Here is a 16,732-nt window from a genome sequence, read left to right as displayed (position 1 = left end):
GAGGTCATTAGTCCCCTAGAACTTAGAACTAGTTAAACCTAACTAACCTAAGGACATCACAAACATCCATGCCCCAGGCAGGATTCGAACCTGCGACCGTAGCGGTCTTGCGGTTCCAGACTGCAGCGCCTTTAACCGCACGGCCACTTCGGCCTACACTCCTGGTGCCCATAAATCGGGATAAGAGCACAAAACACTGCAATACCATCATCCTACGCGTTCTATGTAGCTCTGAGTGCATTATGTCGGATCTAAGTGAATTAGAATGTGGACAAATTGTTGGTGCTCGTATGGTGGGTCCTTCTGTAGCCAAGGTAGTCAATCTGTTTGGTGTTTGCAGAGGCACGATTACCAAGATAATACCAGACACACGGAGAAAGCAGAAAAGCATCACTAGCTAAGTCTCAACATCTTCGTTGATCCATTATGGATCGTGGGACGACGGCTGGCATGAACTTCTTGATGCAATAATTTACCAACAGCCGTATGTACTGTAGAAATTTATTTTATTTTATGAACTCCTATGTGCTACCAGTTTCGGCATTACATTGATGCCATCTTCAGGCCCCACTTGTCATAGTCGTAGAATCGCTATACACGGAAGGAGCCATATAACTGGATCCGTGAATCAATCATCCTGCAACAGCTCTTGGTGGCCAGGCGACACAGACTGAGGATCCAGTTATATGGCTCCTTCCGTGTATAGCGATTTTACGACTATGACGAGTGGAGCGTGAAGATGGCATCAATGTAATGCCGAAACTGGTAGCACATAGGAGTTCATAAAATAAAATAAATTTTTGCAATACAAACGGCTGTTGGTGAGTTATTGCATCAACAAGTCTCAACATGGGCTGCAGCGTGTGTTGAGTGAGTGTGACATATGGTCGTTGAAGAGGATTGTGACGAAATATAAGATTCGCTGAACGACATGGTGAGCGCTTCAAAAGCACGGAGCTGCATTGCGGGCTGCAATTTCAAAACCCCTCATCAGTGATGCAAATGTCTGTAACAGCAAAACGTCGTGCCAGAGCTATAAAACCTGGACTACGGAGCAATGGAAGCAAGTCATTGTGTTGGATTAGCCTCGCTTCCCACTGTTTCCGACTTCTGGCACAGTTTAAAACCAGGAGCGAAACGTGGGTGGGTCCGGTAATGATTTGGGCAGCCATATTGTGGTAGTCCAATGGGCCGCATACTCTAGAACTTCGCGCTGCTGCCAAGGATTATGTGACCATTTTGGCTGATTGGGCCATACCATAGTACAGCGTTTGTCTCCCATTGGTAACAGTGTGTTCTAACACAACAATGCTCCTGTTGACACAGCCACTGTTGTGTACAACTTGATAGAGGTGGGCTATAGTGTGGTGTGGCAATTGTCGTAGTTGGAAACCTGGACAGGAGCAGAAATGATTGGCAAACAAGGTGAGACAACAAACAGGTTTACTTCACTAGTATTTCTCCAGGGGTACAAAGACTCCTTACAAATATTGCAAGAAGTAGAGTGCAGCGGTCACAACGTTATCACAGAAGAGGGTCCAAACGCGATTGGGCTAAGCCGCTTTTGCCAGTCGTCCTGTACTGCGGCAGCAGAGGATGCTCGTAGTACAGAGCTACTGGTGCTCAGTGGACACGTACCACTGGGTCCTCCAGATCCCAAATGATCGTTATCGGTGATTCGATCGATCGCTTGCACTTTGTCCCGCATTGACGCAGGGTCGGCCATGGTTAACCGGATTTGGCGTGTTAATGTTAAGGGGTGGCTGGATGCCCTTGCTGCCGCCATCCCATACCCCCCGGGACGGAATCAGTGTACCCCATCTGTCTGCGTCTAGTGTAAATCGTGAAATATCGTGAATGCGTTTAAATGTCTGCGAGTCGTGTAACTGAGGCGGGAAGTGGGGACCAGCCCGGTATCCACCTAGTAGGATGTGGAAAACCACCTAAAAACCACATCCAGGCTGGCCGGCACACTGGCCATCGTCGTTAATCCGCTGGGCGGCTTCGATCCGGGGCCGGCGCGCCTACCCGAGTCCAGGAAGCAGCGCATTAGCGCTCTCGGCTACCCTGGCGGGTCAGATGACCTCTATGGGCGTCAGATGGCAATTCGCCATTCCTTTACCAATCTCGATACAGTTGTATCGAAATGTGATTCAACATCCAGGACTGGTTTTGTGAGCACGAGGTTGAATTGTCGCATCTTCCCTGGTCACTAAACTCACCAGATCTCAGTATTATTGAGCCTCTTTGGTCTACTTTGGAGAGAAGTGGGCGTGACTGCTACCCACCTCAATCATATTTACCTGGACTTGTCACTATTTTGCAGGAAGAATGATATAAGGGTTCTCTTGAAAACTATTTTGGAATCTCTTTCGCATGCCAATGGTTATGCTGCACGGTATTAGGAAAGTGTTGCGGTTTTGGTGGTTGTATATTTTTTTCGATTCCTTGTGTGTGTCGGTGGTGTAGTGGTCTAGGTGGCACATAACCAGTGCTCGCATGAGGGCGCTGTTACTGACCTGTGTTGCCGGCGGTGACGGCGGCCATCTTCTCGAGCAGCTGGCGCTCGGTGAGGAATCCGGCGAGCGCGACGCCCGTCTTGGAGGCGAGCACGCGCGCCACGTCGTAGGCGGGGGCGGCGCCGTGCCCCAGCCCCGCACCCCCACCCCCGCGCCGCCGCGGCTCGCCGTACCAGCCGTCCCAGGCGCCGCCGGTGGAGCCGGTGACGTACTTCCAGCCGCCGCGCACCAGCGCCGCGTACCCGTAGATGTCGTCGATGTTGTGCAGCACCTCGGAGCGCGGGGAGGGCGCGCCCTCGCTCAGCGACGCCCACATGTCGACGCCGTCGACGCGGCCCAGCTCACGCACGTCCATACCTGCGGGCAGACAGACGGCGGCGCTCAGCGTGAGAGGCGCGATCGGTGAGGCGGTGAGGTAAAGCCGCATCCACTCCGTACTACGTCGAACTAGCACGCGATATCGATCGTATCTAGGTGTGCGTCCACACTGTGCAGACCATAGTGAAGTGCATCGCACACGGCATTTCCCTTTGTACCAGATATTGGGCAGGATTTGGGTTCGGTGAGGTGGAGAGCAACTTGCTCTAAATGTCGTTCAGCTGCTAATGCAGACGAGTAGGAAAAGCAATCCTGTAATATTCGAGTACAACATTGGTGGTGTTCAGCTTGACACAGCCACGTCAGTTGAGTAGCTGTGTGTGTGATGTTGTAAAGTAGCACACGTAAGGTTGGTTGTAGGGCGAACAGTCGACTTTGGCTTAATGGGAGAATTCTAGCAAACTGTGGATCGTCTATAAAGGAGACCGCTTACACAACACTTGTACGACTCATTATTGTTATTATTTATTTTATGGCCTTCATTGGACCACTCTAGTCAAAAATACAAAGTTGTAAACAAGTTGTTACACAGGGATACAATTTAGCTCAACAATAACTTAATATGATATTTAGGTAAAATAATTATTAGATTCTATTCTTATATGAAAGGTGTTTTGCTCTTCTGTCTGCCCAATATTTCTTCATTCTTTCAGATATTTTCTTTCTTTTATCATCAGAGACCACTCTTTCTGTACTCCTTTTATTGATTTTCATTTGTAGTCTGGTTTGCGGGTCTTGCAGTAGTCTGGTTTTCCGTGTCTTGTTTTTTAGGTCATCTACTGTAGTTTGGAGTTCTTTTATATCTTCCTTAATTTCTGTGATCGATTTAATGTGGCTCTTGCTATTCCACAATTTATGTATTATTTTTTTACTAATTCTGTTTTCTGGAGTTCTCATCAAATTTCCAAAGAATGAGATGCGTTTCTTCCTGATCGTGCTCATGACTGGTTCTATTTTCTTATATACTGTTTCATTTGATGCTATTCTCCAATGTCCATTTATTTTATACTGTTTATTTATACATGTCCTAATTATTATTCTTTCTATTTTTAGCGTTCTGTCAATTTATGCTGTATTAATTGTTTTGAAGATAGTTTCATTATTGAGTACTGCTCGAGTGTTTGAGATCGCCACCAGGTTGCACTGAAGGAAGACGTTGAAACAGTTCAGAGGTGTGCTGTTAGGTTCGACCAAGACGCTATGTTACGGAAATTGTGCGTGAACTCACTTGATAATCTACTGAGGGAGGAAGTTATTTTTGTAAAATACTCTTGATATTGTCGGCAATTGCGACAGAAAACGGAATGATTCCGCTGCCATCAGTATCACGTAACGACCACGAAAACTAGATAAGAGAAATCATGGCTCATACAGAATAGACAGACAGTAATTTTTCCTCGCTCCGCTTGCGAGTGCAACAGAAAAGTGTATGACAAGCAGCATAACAGAGTTCCCTCCACTACTCACAGTTTGATTTGTTGTGGAGTACGTACAGGGTGCAAAAAATAAAATCAACCCAGAAAATATTTAGTGCACCTTAAAATAGGCTACCCAACTTACATACTCTTCACCCAGGTGCAGAAGATGTAAGTTGGCTTTCCTATTTTAAGGAGTACGAAATTTTTTCCTCACTCGTTTCATTTTGTCTATCCTCTGTACAGATGTAGATGTAGATACTACGATTTATTGCTATTCCAATTACAAGTGCACATGAAGGGCAGAGAAAATCACGGCTTAAAAGTCTCTATGCTCTCTATGATTTTGTCTTCCTGGTCACTATGGAAGCTGTAGTATATTGCTAGGTTCCTCAAGCTGTACTGGGTCTCAGAATTCTTAAGCGAGCTCAAACTTACGCAGACTAGGCCTATTGCCTTAGGTGACAACACAGTGACAATGTTTTAATTTTTTTTACTATATATTTCCGCATCAGCTCACGCCTGGTTCTGAAATATTATTAAAAAATTGTTGGCTTCCCAGGGATAGCTGAAGTCTGTCTTCAAGCATATGATAGTCTAAGTTTTTCAACACTTCTGTGACGTTCATTTGTGAGTCAAACATATCTTTGACCACTCGTGTTTATCTTCTTTGCATACGATCAACATTTCCTGTTAGATCTACACAGTATGGGTCCCACATACTTGAGAAGTATTCTAGGAGGGGTCACATGAGCGTTCTGTAAGCAATTTCATAGAAAGAAGAGTGGCGTGAATGGTCACAGGCTTCTTCAACTGGCGACAGAATCCTGCAGCTGCCTACACAGCCATTCTGTAAAAGTTTTGTAGGTAATTGTAAGCAGAAAGTATGTCCAGAATGAATTTTCACTCTGCAATGTAATGTACGCTGTTTTCAAACTTGCTGGCTGTTAAAAACTTTGTGCCAGCCGGGGCTTGAAACAGGGACCTCTGACTTTCACGGTCAAGTGCGCTACCGAATGAGTTTAGTTGGCTGAACACTTGCTCGTGGAAGACAAGTATCCTGGGTTAGAGTCCTGGCCCGAGACGGTTTTAATCTACCGGCGAGTTCAAGGTAGCATGTCGCTCACAGGTGTACAACCATCCATCCATTCTCCCCATCATCCTTCCGTGACTGGAAAGAGGAGAAACCTGATTATACTGTGCACGGAAAGTATCCTCTGTCACACATTTCAGAGCGATTCGCAGGGCATAGATGCAGGACTGGAAACTGTATTGTCTTTAGGCACCGTCATATTGGAAATGGTACACCTTCCGTCCTCTAGCTTTGCATTAACTGGCCCAGCCAGTTATGCCGGTTCAAAATGGTTCAAATGGCTCTAAGCACTATGGGACTTAACATCTTAGGCCATCAGTCCCTTAGACTACTTAAACCTAACTAACCTAAGAACAGCACACACATCCATGTCCGAGGCAGGATTCGAACCTGCGACCGTAACAGCAGCGCTGTTCCGGACTGAAGCGCCTAGAGCCGCTCGGCCACAGCGGCCAGCTAGTTATACTGGGAAGCTACAGTTCAATATGGGCTCCAAACCACTGTGTAGCTTCACTGTTTCCACATATCAGAGGCATTGCCACGAGTTTCTTTTTTTTTTTTTTAAGGCGATAAATGGCAGAAGAAAATCCTAGTATTGACTGAAGATCGAATGCCGAAAACTTGGATTTTTAGTCTGCCTTTTACAGTCAGACGCCGAGACACAATGAATACATATTGGTACATAAGGGCTCACTGAAAAGAAAGGAAGATTTGCGTTTAACGCCCCGTCGACATCGAGGTCATTAGAACAATGAAGAAGAGCCCTGCCGAAGTAATAAAGAAATGTTGTTCAGCTTTCCTTTCTGGACTTATTTAAATACATCTTTTTATTCTAGATCACTAATGAACGGCGGTATGATGATGTTCATCATGGATAAAGGATTAAAATAATCACACATGAGAGAAAAATGGGCAAAGTTTTAAAGTTAATATGCCGACCCATGGGAAGGTTAATGTGAACTCAGTTCTTTGCGACTAAATACACTTCTTTTTGGGGAGTCGATCCATATCCACCTTTCAGCACAGACTGCATTACGAACTGACATTATTCACAAACAGAGTGAGATGCCAGAGGGGTTAAGGCGCTGACTCGCATTGAGGAGGATCGGTCTTTAATTACTCGTCTGGCCATACAGATGTAGGTTTTTTGTGATTTCCCAAAGTTGCTTGAGGTAAAAGTTGCGACGATTGCTTGTAAAAGTACACAGCCCTATTCCGTCTCCGTACATCCTCACTCAGAGAATGCGTCCTGGCTCTTGTAAGTTCACTGGTGATGGGACACTAATTCCTACTACAGCTTTAGCTGAACTGGAGAAAGATGGGGGAAGAAATCGACTCCGGGCTATTTTAAGAAAACTACCTGGCACTCCCCTGAAGCTAGTATGGAGACTATGGAAGAGGCTGGAGGACCGATTGGTGGTACCGACTTCGTTCCTTGCGATTGCGAGTCCAGTACCTCAACTACGGCGACGTTCGGATACGTTCAGAAGTGGCAGGAAGGAGAGGAGGGCTCACCTGCTGCAGAGTAGAGCGTGGGAAGCCAGTCGGTCATGTGCATCAGCTGGTTGGACACCCTCTGGGTCCTCTTCAGCAGCGGGCTCCAGACAGCCGCGACGGCGCGAACCCCGCCTTCCCAGGGGCTGTGCTTCTGCTGCAACACGTCACAAGAGGACACCGTCAGTTTAGCCACAATTGCAGATCACCTTGCAGTGATAAACAGGAAAACCTCTAACGTAACTGTTATCTTTCGTTTGAAATGAACCATTTCAACAACCATCATCTTCAGATTATGAGGTATAAACTTAGGACATGAATCAGACTTGTGTTTAACGTAAAGCGGTATCAAGCAGGAGACAAAAATGTACAGCTGGGGCTGTATTAGTGAAACAGGCGGTACTCACCCCTCTGAACGGCCAGTTGGAGCCTCTGTTGGAGTGGATGCCGTGCGTGGGCGCCCCGTGGTCCGACATGAAGACGATTATCGAGTTGTCCAGCATGTTGCTCTCTCGCAGGGCAGCCATCACATCACCCACCGACTTGTCCATGCGTGACACCATAGCTGTAAACAGGAAAGAAGCACAGGGCTGTTAGACATGCGAGAGCGTTGCGGGTGATGCAGAGAACGCTTCAGCAAGTGGGGGGTAGCTCACCGGCGTAGACGCGCCGCTCCGGGTCCTCGATGTGGCGGAACTTGGCGATCTCCTCGTCGGGCGCCTGAAAGGGGTTGTCCTGGTTGCCGGTGTGCGGCGCCAGGTGCGCCAGGTAGAGGAAGAGCGGGCCGCGCGACTGGTCGTGGCGCCGGATGATGGACACCGCCTCGTCCGTGTACAGGTCCGTGGAGTACTTGCCCGCCGCACTGTAGTCGACGCTCATGTTGCGCCGCATGTCGTAGCCCGCGAACGGAGAGTTCTGGAAACGCGGAAGCTACCGTTACACTGGTTGAGGAGCATACAGCCCTAAATGACGCGTCCCTCACCCCCTCCATCAACCTATTATCTCTTTTCTTTATTCCTTTTTTTTCTCTTTTCATTTCTTTTTTTGTTTTCTCTTTTCGTTTTATTCCTTCTTTTCGTTATCTCTTCTATCCTTCTCTTTTCATTTTCCTTTCTCTTTCCCTCTGCTTTTCTTTTGTTTTCCTCTTTTGTAGTTGCTTTCCCACCTTTTTCTACTATTTTTATTTTTGTCTTTTTTTTCTTTTCTGTCTTTATATTTTCTCATTTTTCATTTCTTTTCCTTTTCTTCTTTTATATTTTCTTCGACTTTCCTCTTTCAACATTTTATTTTATCTTTTAGCTTTTATTTTCTTTGTTTCTATTCTTTCTGTTTTCTGGTTCCACAGCAGTTGCAGCTGCAAGGCAGCTACCTTAAGTTCTGCCAGGAATTTTCATAATTACTCAAGTTATTTCTGTATAAAGTTTTCTCGTTTGCTGAACTGACACAATATATCATACTCTATAAAGTCTTAATTTAAATGGAAGCCTTACTGAAAGTGGATTATGATGAAGAAGAAGTGAAGCATTTTTGGTGGGAAGTAAGATGTTTAATGTACCGCCGACAGTGTGATCATTAAGGATGAAGCACTCTTTCTCGTTTTGACTTTCCATCGTAATGGATGGTGCGAATGCATCAGTGTTATGATGGGCAAATATAAATAATCTAGGTCACACCTTACCGCAGTTAGATCGGCTTAAAGCTACTCATAATAACAGTTCAAATATTTTCTAACCAGCTTCGATTCAATCATGATCTGTTGTGCAAATCGACCGTAGGTTTTAAAGAAGGAGACGGACACAGCAGTCAGTCACAATCTCATTAGTTTTTATTATGCTTGCAAAGCTAGATTTCGTCTATTCAGTGGATTTTCGTTTCAATTCAACAGACTGACGGCAATTCATGTCACCATATGTTCTTACAGGTGTATATCCCGTACACCTATATGTATATCTGTGTATCACACATACATGTAAGAACATATGGTGACATGAACTGCCGCGAGTCTGTTGAATTGTAACGGAAATGCACTGAAGATGACCATTCATGCGGAAATGCAAAATAAAAACTAATGGGAATGCGACTGACTGCTGTGCGCTTCTCCTTCAATACTATCTTCTGTCTTGCGTGTGTGACCGTATAATGTCGGCATTTAAATATGAATTAAGACCATTTATAATGGGACTGTGTGTATCACTCTCTACAAGCATCAACCATTTATGGCATTAAAAACAAACCTCTGTGATAAACCAGAGTGAAAATTCTGTCCTACACCCATGAGCCACATCGTCACGGGTTAAAATTATTTATAATTGCTCTCTCAGTTGGTCAAGCTTGGGGAAGAGAATCGACCTATATTTAATGGAGCCCTCCGACTGTTGTTTGAAGAGGCTCGATCAAATTGTGGCAAACGTAAATGTGGCATACACAGGGAGAGATTTGAGTCTCGGTCATTGGCAGAGTAAGCGGTAGAGGCGTAGCTGGATCTACGCTGAGACTGGTGGAAGGAGACTGCCAGCAAATACAGCTGAAGACTCGCGCTTACCGTGGCCTTGACGGTGTGGTCGTAGTAGTCCTGGAAGCCGTTCCAGTAGCCGAAGTGCGAGTCGAACCCTCGGTAGGTGGGCGTGTACTCCTTCTTGAAGAAGCCGAGGTGCCACTTGCCGATGGCGTGCGTGGCGTACCCGGCGCGCTTCAGGTGCTGCGGCAGGATCTTCTCGCTCAGCGGCAAGCCCCACGGCTCCGGCTCCAGAATCACCAGGTGCTGCATACCTGCCAAAGACACCACCTCAGTACCACGCCACAGGAAACAGCTACATCGTCAATTTAATATATTTCCTGTTAAGCATCTCGTCTTCTTCAGAGTTCGAGCCACCTAGCGCTAGTTAAGCATGAAAAATTCTGTGTTAATTTAATGGTATCCTCTAGGAATGGAGTGATGACCGAGGAAAGTCATCTGCGGGTGACTTTGATGTCTGATGTAGATTTTTCTTTCATCTACATTTACATATATATCTCCATTTATGTCTTCGGCTCCGGCTGTTTTGGCCGAACGGTTCTAGGCGCTTCAGTCTGGAACCGCACTGCTGCTACGGTGGCAGGTTCGAATCCTGCCTCGGGCATGGATGTGTGTGATGTCCTTAGGTTAGTTAGGTTTAAGTAGTTCTAAGTCTAGGGGACTGATGACCTCAGATGTTAAGTCCCATAGTGCAGAGCCATTTATGTCTTCGGCTGCGTTTACATCTATGGTCCACAATACACCTTGTGCTGCGTGGCGGAGGTCACTTCTCGTACCACTTCAATCCCATCCTCCCTCCCAACCCTCTCGCCCCGTCCCAGTCTCCTCTTTCATGCTTGGGAAAAACGGTTGTCTGTAAACACCCGTATAACCAATAATTTCTCCTACTCTCTCATCGTGGACATTTCGCTAAATTTATGCATGAGGAAGCAAAATTTTGTCTGACTCTTCTTGGACCGTAGTTTTTCAGAACTACAAGCCTCTCCACGATACGCAGCTTCATTTCAAGTAGATGCATTACTCTGTACTTAATCTGCAAAGATCTGAAGATGGGCTATAACGGTCGAAACCGGTAATCACCTATATTAAATAGCAACTACGAGTAAACTAAATTATCAGCTATAGCTAATCAATAGTCGCTGCATCTCTCCATAGACGATATTCTGCCATTATATAGATAATTCAAGCTCAAAAACCGTTTACTGATTGCCTGTCCCTTCGAGAGAAACTGGTTTTACACTGGATTCGTTTTCACTTTTCTCTTCAATAAATCGTCCAATTTTTCTGAAAATTGTAATAATTTGTTTGCCAATACAATTACATCACACATACCGATTTCCATCCCATTCGGATAATTCCTTCTTTTTTTTGTCTTACAGTATATATTTACATTTAGCATTAGTGACAGGCTATTTTTTGGTCTTAGAATGAATACATACATTTAACATTAGTTGGCACACACCCACACACACACACACACACACACACACACACACACACACACACACACCATCGCGGTCGCGGACGGATGCCATAGTGAACTTACCGGTATGCGTAGGGTATTTTCCGGTCATCAACGCTGCTCGGGATGGCGTGCAAAGTGCGGGCGCGTAATGGTTGTTGAGGATCACCCCGTGGTAGGCCAGCGCGTCGATGTTGGGCGTCGGGATCTGGTCGGACCCGTGGAAGCTCACATCGTTCCAACCCTGCACGTGCGACGAGACGGTAAAGTCAGGTGCAAACAACCAGTGCTATTAGGAACTATACAAGAAGGTTATCTTATCCTAATTGCTTTTGGAAACTACCGGGATTGTCGGAATATCAAGCAAGATATATTGCAATATTGAATAGGGACAAATAGTATTAAAATGATGAGTGATGTCACTATCGTGTAACGTTTGTTCTCTCTAATCTCCATGTCAGTTCCTCCCAAAAATTCGTTTGTTACTTTTATCGATCATATGCTTTGCTTTTCACCGCGTACATTCTTTCATCGTATCTACTGGTGAACCGCCGAGTCATTCATTAATTTGTTTCCACAAATTTTGCAGTTTATCAGTCAACTGATCGTAATTTCAGGATGGGCTCGTGTGTTTTGATTACGTTAGGTAGAAGTTTACAGTATCGTCATCGATCTTTCAGCTATTTGTGTTCGAAATAAATGTTTCACCGTGTGCCGAGATACTGCGCTGTAATGAACCTGATTACAGATGTGGGTCGTTACAAGTCTCGAAACACAAACTTTTCCTTTCGCAGTAAATGCTCTTAGGAACTCTGTTAGTATACGATTATTCCCTACAGCCTTGTGTGTACCACGTTTGCCACTTTTGGGAGTCAAGTACATGTAATGACCTATACTTTAACTGGACCTGTATCTCCACTTATCAGAAAGATGTTAAATCACACTGGAAATAAAACGATTTACATTGCCAGTTGTTATACTAAGATTTACTTACTTAATTCCGTTATTACATTCAGTTATTCATGTGCGTAAGTTGTATAGCAGCTTCAAGTGCATTCCTATACTTGTAAAAGTTTTCAATGCCACTCGCGATTATCTATACGGCGTGACTTGTTAACGGGTGATTCACTCCTGTTTCATTCGGAGTAGTACGTTGCACCCACCTTTTCCGTATCTTGAGTCACGACGCCTGTTAAACTGCCTCCGTTAACCGACCGTAAACCCAAGGATAGACGTTTTCTCAATAATCCCAAGGCCAACGGTGCAGAACGGCACCGTGGTTTTATAGTGCTCCATCGTAAAAGTGCAAAGTGTGCCATAAAATGGACACTGCGAGCTTTTTCTCTCAATACTGTTACTCTACATTTTCTTTATACTGTTTCGAGCCGCTGGTTCTGTCACTGTCAAAAAATGTAACGGGGACAAGGGCGTCTCGCAGGCCGGTATGTGGTCCCTCCTCAGGAGAGAGAAATCTGGTGCAGAGGCACATGCTCCTCAGCAGCCAGGGAGGAGCTTGTGCTGGTCGAGCGAGAGGAAGAATATTTGTTGGATTAAAATATGCCGGGTTAGTACTAGATAATTTCTAGTACATCATGACCTTTTGTGTGCACGCCACCTTCGGCCTTATCGAAACTGGAATATATTATTCGTGAGGAAAATCAAATTTTGTAACAATTTTAAATATAAGACTATATTGACGAAAGCGTAAATCTATACGGTGTTATCACAGTATGAGAAACAGGCAGACAAAAGGAGGGATGGAGGGAGAGAGGGAAAGAGAGAAAGAGAGAAAGAGAGAGACAGAGAGAGAGAGAGAGAGAGAAAGAGAGAGAGAGATAGAAACGGAGAGGGAGAGAGAGAGAGAGATAATGTAAACAAAGCTTACACATATAAAAATTAACTTTCAAATACTCGAATGTTCTTATTTGGTCCGAAGACAAACGCGACTATAAAAGGGAAGATATACAACTATTTTGTCGCGTGTTCATATTGGAAACTGGAAAGAAGATAGTACTTGAGCATCCTAATGAGTATCGAGAGAAGGAAGGCTTTTGCCGAATCTTTTGCACAGGTAGTGAGATTATATGGAGAAAAGCTGAATAGTGGGGAGAGTAAAGAGGGTATAGTTACACTTACGGGTAGCTGAGTAAAGACAACTTTTCACTGAAAAGAAGAAAGATAAAGAAAACTGTCTGGAAATATCCCCAGGTACTAGCAGTTTACGGTATAATTTTTTGTTAAATGGAAAAAAACCATGAACAACGAGCTGAGGTTGCCCAAGAGTCATTCCACGAAGAGTACTGGTACGGACGATTAAGAGGTGTAAAGTGAAAGAAAGTACGAAATAAGGAGATGCTGCAGAAAGCCTTAATTTATGCAGCGTCATGATGAATCGTTACTTGTGTTCGATGTTGTCTTCAACCACGATGTTTATTGCTAAGAAATTTTCTACGTTGCTTGCAGTGGAGATGGTGTGTGGTCTGCCGGTGTATCCACAAATACATGCGTGATAGTATCGCGCTGTAAAGTTTGCTGCGAGGTAGAGCCTGGCGGTTATGGCAAAGCCGTCAGTCCTCATCAAAAGAGAACAGATCTTACTCAAAATGTGTGGAAGAGTCTATTATACTTGTTTTACCTCTTGTAAGAATGCTTCGCGTAGCATGTCAGCTTAGTAAATCGTCATTCAGCCATAATAAAACGTGCTCAAGTTCGACAGACTGCGTGTCGAGGACATGAGGAGTTTTAATAACAGTACCACTGAAATAACCTGGACCATTTCCTGTTGCTGTAGAGGATATGACACGCTGTTCGGATTTCTGGTCAGAGACAATGTATGAATAAGCCCCTTATCCTTAATGTTGTTTACAGAAAATCAGCAGAATCAGCAGTGGGCTCTGAGTTTTGTGATATATTTCGTGCTGCAAAGACCAACAAAAGGACTATTCGTTTTCGGTTAAGCAAAATTAGACAACTGTAAATGTGCTTGTTTCAAAAAAACCGGTGCCATGTCATTACCACAGTGTCTAACGTTGTCGGTAAACCAAACAGTAATTATGAAGTTCGTGCTTCAATCAGCGGAATTATGGAAACATGACATATCCTTTCATCGAGACATGTTTCATGTTGTGTGACTTAAAAGGACCTAAAAAAGTTTAATGTAATGGACTACATAGATAGAAGCACAATTCATTCCAGCGAGCGTAGTCTACGTCGTGAATATCATTACGAAACCGAACTAAAATTAGCTGCAGATTGTGCATTTGTTGCTAACATTTTGAGGGAATTTCTACCTGGGTGCTGTGAGGCAATTTCTGGTCTGCAGCGGACCATGAAAACAATCGTGGAGCAAGTACTTACCAGATCATCGGCCAGCATGATGATAATGTTGGGCCGCTGCTTCGTGGGCGTGGAAGACGTGTTCGCGAAGAGCGCCAGCAGCACCACGGCTGCGACCGACAAACACGTTCTGGACATGGCTGCACCTGCAACGCGCCAACACCAAATGCTATAGGCTGTTTGTTCCTCACTAACCTCTACTAAAACTCTCAGATTCTTTCAGTAACATATCTATATTCTTCCTTGCGAATTAAGACGCGCCCATATCGGCTGAAAACAAAATGCATCAGAAGTTCGTGTTCTATTCACTCATCGAAGTCACTGAAGTTATGTTAATGAACCCGCGTTCAGTACGTGCGAATAAACTTCTTTTATTGTATTATGGCTTCAGATCTAGCATTTTATGATGAATTATAGAATATCAGTACCATAATCTATCTCTGACGCGTGTTAAAAACAATGATTCTTCTTTGGCCGATTTCGTTAAAAACAATATACTCAAGATTTCTTGGGGACACAAGTTCAACAAGTTCAGTTCATTAGTACAATTAAAAAAGCGTTATATTGCAGGTACTTCTATGAAATCTGGTTTGTATAAGGCACGTTAATTTCAGACCTCACAGCAGAGAAATACTCATGTGATAAAACGACAGAGAACAGTGTCGACAGAATACCGGCTGCAAATTGGTTTACTAAAAAATGCCTCTGCCATGCTTTTTCCTCTATGTTCCTCAGTGACGTCCTCTAAAAATCTCGCATATGTTGAGTAACATAGTTGCTTTCTGTGAATGAAGACGCGCCTTTATCGGCCGAAACCGTAAACAATCGAGATCTAAATTTACTAAAGGTTCGTGTTCTATTCGCTCATCGAAGTCACCAATGTTAATGAAAAGGGACCGGCTTTCAGCACGTGCGAAGTAATTTCTTTCACTGTATTGTGGCTTCACCACTAACATTTTGTGACAAACTGTGGAGAACACTTCCCAAACCTATTTCTGACGCATGTTCTTTGGTCGATTTCGTTGTAATATCATACACAACATTTGTATGGAAAACAAGTTCCATAGTTTGATATCAGTCTCATGTAAAGACGAGGCAACGAAAGAAAAATCCCGGGCTCACTGCAAACGCGCATGGCACCATTCTTGTCAGAACATGGATGAAAAATGCGATTAGGTTATTCAACAAGTTTTCGTTGCATGTTTCAGTCCTGGAATTGTGATAGAGACAGCGATGTGGTTGTTATCTACCCAAGGAAGCGTGGTCGGAACTCCATAGATTGTATCTCTGGTTACAGCTGTTAAGTTTCTGCCTGCAGCCTTGACCCGTACAAGCTGTCCTGCGTTTCTTGGAACATAGTAGATATGTAGGACACACCGCCACTCCTGTAATATTCCGTCGCTCCGACTGGTTTGGTTATATTTCATATATTTATTTTTCGGCTCTGTCGCGTCCAAAATCATAATCTGGAACGCAGACCACTAAAGATGTAAGTGAAGCACAGGAGCAGGTCCTTGGAGGCGGCTGTCAGAAGGCGCAACAGGCCGCGTATTATGATGTAACCGGGTTGGGCCACGGCTTCCTTGGCGATGCACGACCTCGACACGGAACACCGTGCCAGCGGAGAAGACAGCGTTTACCGACTCAGAGGTAGTCAGGTCATTACAGTGTTACCGAGATGCCTACAAAATGATCGCTCTCTTTGAACCGGAGCTATGCTCCCACTAAACTTTTCTTTTATGAGGCGGTGAAGCTTCAAGGTAAAGTACAATGTCGAGTGAAAATATGCGGCAAATTGCAAGTACAGAGTATATTTTGCTGGAATTGACGATTTGTTCATTGAAGAATATTTTCTTGCAAAATGAGCAGAACACATCCAACAGAAATGGAGAACTTCATGGAAAGAAGCCTTCTTCTGAACTAAATGACGGACGGCATGTTACATGGATTTGACCCATTCACGAATTTGGTTATTGAGGAGACTATTTATGACTATGAGGAAGGAACGAAGAATGACGTTGGCATAATTCTCGAGGTAACAGTATTGTGATGTTGGCGTTATTGGATTTATATATGTAGACGTGTCTTTGGATTTTGGGTCAGGGTAATTGAGTTCAAGTGTCGCGCTGAAAAAAAAAAGGATGTACTTCCAGTGACAAAAATTGACATTACTAGATGTCGTCTTATTTTCTACGATATTCATTTTGGAGATATGTCATTATGAAAGAAGTGTCTAGATACTGTCATTAATTCTAATGTTTAAATACGAGGGGTATTCAGAAAGTAGGGTCCGATCGGGCGCGAAATGAAAACGACATTGAAAATTAGATGAAGCTTTGCACAGATGTGTTGGGTAAAGTCTCTAGTAGGCCTGTCGATCGCGGCCGTCGCGCTTTTCAGTCCTGAGTTTACAGTGAGAACGTAAAGATGGCTAGAAAGTAGTGTCTGCCGCCAAGTAGGAGGCCCTGGTGAAAGATTTCGCCTGAAGCTATTCTACCCACGTAACATAACTTTTCATGC

At 44.3% G+C, this 16,732-nt stretch overlaps 1 protein-coding gene across 3 annotated transcripts in view; it reads right to left on the bottom strand.

The window, feature by feature from the left end:
- LOC124606926 (arylsulfatase J-like) overlaps positions 1-16,732 on the bottom strand; it is a 267,098-nt gene that overhangs the window by 5,213 nt on the left and 245,153 nt on the right. For all 3 annotated transcript variants that reach the window (XM_047139041.1, XM_047139042.1, XM_047139040.1), the window contains 7 exons: positions 14,234-14,358; positions 10,961-11,120; positions 9,442-9,668; positions 7,556-7,814; positions 7,307-7,464; positions 6,921-7,056; positions 2,520-2,876 (listed from right to left, as the gene is read on the bottom strand). In XM_047139041.1, coding sequence (XP_046994997.1) covers positions 2,520-2,876; positions 6,921-7,056; positions 7,307-7,464; positions 7,556-7,814; positions 9,442-9,668; positions 10,961-11,120; positions 14,234-14,350 — 1,414 coding nt within the window. In that variant the 5' untranslated portion in view covers positions 14,351-14,358. The remainder of the gene's footprint in view (positions 1-2,519; positions 2,877-6,920; positions 7,057-7,306; positions 7,465-7,555; positions 7,815-9,441; positions 9,669-10,960; positions 11,121-14,233; positions 14,359-16,732) is intronic.

The sequence above is a fragment of the Schistocerca americana genome, chromosome 3 (assembly GCF_021461395.2).
Source record: "Schistocerca americana isolate TAMUIC-IGC-003095 chromosome 3, iqSchAmer2.1, whole genome shotgun sequence".
NCBI classification, from domain to species: domain Eukaryota; kingdom Metazoa; phylum Arthropoda; class Insecta; order Orthoptera; family Acrididae; genus Schistocerca; species Schistocerca americana.
The sequence above is the reverse complement of the archived record's forward strand: the minus strand, read 5'-3'. Positions and strand labels throughout refer to the sequence as shown.